Raw genomic sequence first — 1,221 nt, forward strand, 5'->3', positions numbered from 1 at the left:
ATACAGTCCACCCAAGAAACATTTCTGCGTTTTTCGTTTTCTGGGTTTTGGAAATTAAAATTTGTAGAAAAAGCTCTACAAATCACTAAGGTCCTTCGAGCCGGATGAGGCTCAGATTCACCATAATCAACTTTATGTTTCATCGGGACACGGTACGTAACCTCCAAATGACCTCGTCGGACAGNTCGGACAACTCATCGGAAGCCGGTTCATCGCTTGCCAGTAGCGCCGTTGCTGAAGCAGCAGCTCGCAATGTACGTGTTAAAGTTAAGCAGCGTGCAAATTTGCTGGCACGTTTGCAATCTTGGCACATTGGCATCGACGGCCCTCAGCCACTGCGCCAGCTGGAAGTCAAATTGGCCTTAGTGGAGCGCCACTACAACGCACTTGAAGAACTGCAAACTCAACTGGAGAAGCTTGATGAGTCGCAGCTAGAGGAAGACCATCGGGCTGCCTTTGGACAGTCGTATATCCAAGCAAAGGCAGCACTCACCGACCGCATGGCCACACTACAAGCCATGGAAAGTCCGCAGCAGTTCAGCAGCACGCATATTTTCAACGAGCGCAAACAATCTGGCCGCATTAACTTGCCAAAACTTCAATTGACGCGCTTCAGCGGAGAACAGCGTGATTGGTTGGACTTTTACAACGTTTTTTCAACTCTCGTCCACAACAACAAAGATCTGTCCGATGTTGAAAAATTCCAGTATCTGCGTTCGTGCTTAACAGACAAGGCATCGCGGCTGATTCAGTCACTCGAGGTGACGAGTGTCAATTATAAGGTTGCGTTGGAACTTATCGTCGCTCGGTTCAACAACAGCCGCCTCATTTTTCAAACGCACATGCTGCAGATTTGTGACATCCTACCACTATCGTCAGCGACAGTACCAGCTCTTCGTAATTTCATCGACATCGTTAATGTAAATCTTCGCGCAATGCAGTCATTGGCCACAGCCCAGCAAATAGGTGATCGAATTTCGTTGTACATAGTGTCGAAAAAGCTAGATGCACCCACGCTTACACGGTGGGAATAGGAGGTATCCGCCAAGTGGAAACCCTCTCAGTCATCACAACTGCGGATGCCAACATGGGCCGATCTCGCCACATTCTTAGAAAGCCGTTGCCAGACTTTCAACATGCTGGAGGCAACTCAATCTGTCAAGACTCTATCCACTAAAAAACCACTACCGAAGAAGAATCAGCACGCCTTTGTAATCACAG

At 48.1% G+C, this 1,221-nt stretch overlaps 1 protein-coding gene across 1 annotated transcript; it reads left to right on the top strand.

The window, feature by feature from the left end:
• The first annotated feature begins 167 nt into the window (after positions 1 to 167).
• LOC108378753 (uncharacterized) lies at positions 168 to 1,034 on the top strand. Its single transcript, XM_017635054.1, has one exon. It carries the CDS (start codon positions 168 to 170, stop codon positions 1,032 to 1,034), a length of 867 nt encoding a protein of 288 aa, XP_017490543.1.
• Positions 1,035 to 1,221: the final 187 nt, after the last annotated feature.

The sequence above is a fragment of the Rhagoletis zephyria genome, unplaced genomic scaffold (assembly GCF_001687245.7).
Source record: "Rhagoletis zephyria isolate East Lansing unplaced genomic scaffold, Rhagoletis_zephyria_1.1 Rzeph_scaffold_14821, whole genome shotgun sequence".
Lineage (NCBI taxonomy): Eukaryota > Metazoa > Arthropoda > Insecta > Diptera > Tephritidae > Rhagoletis > Rhagoletis zephyria.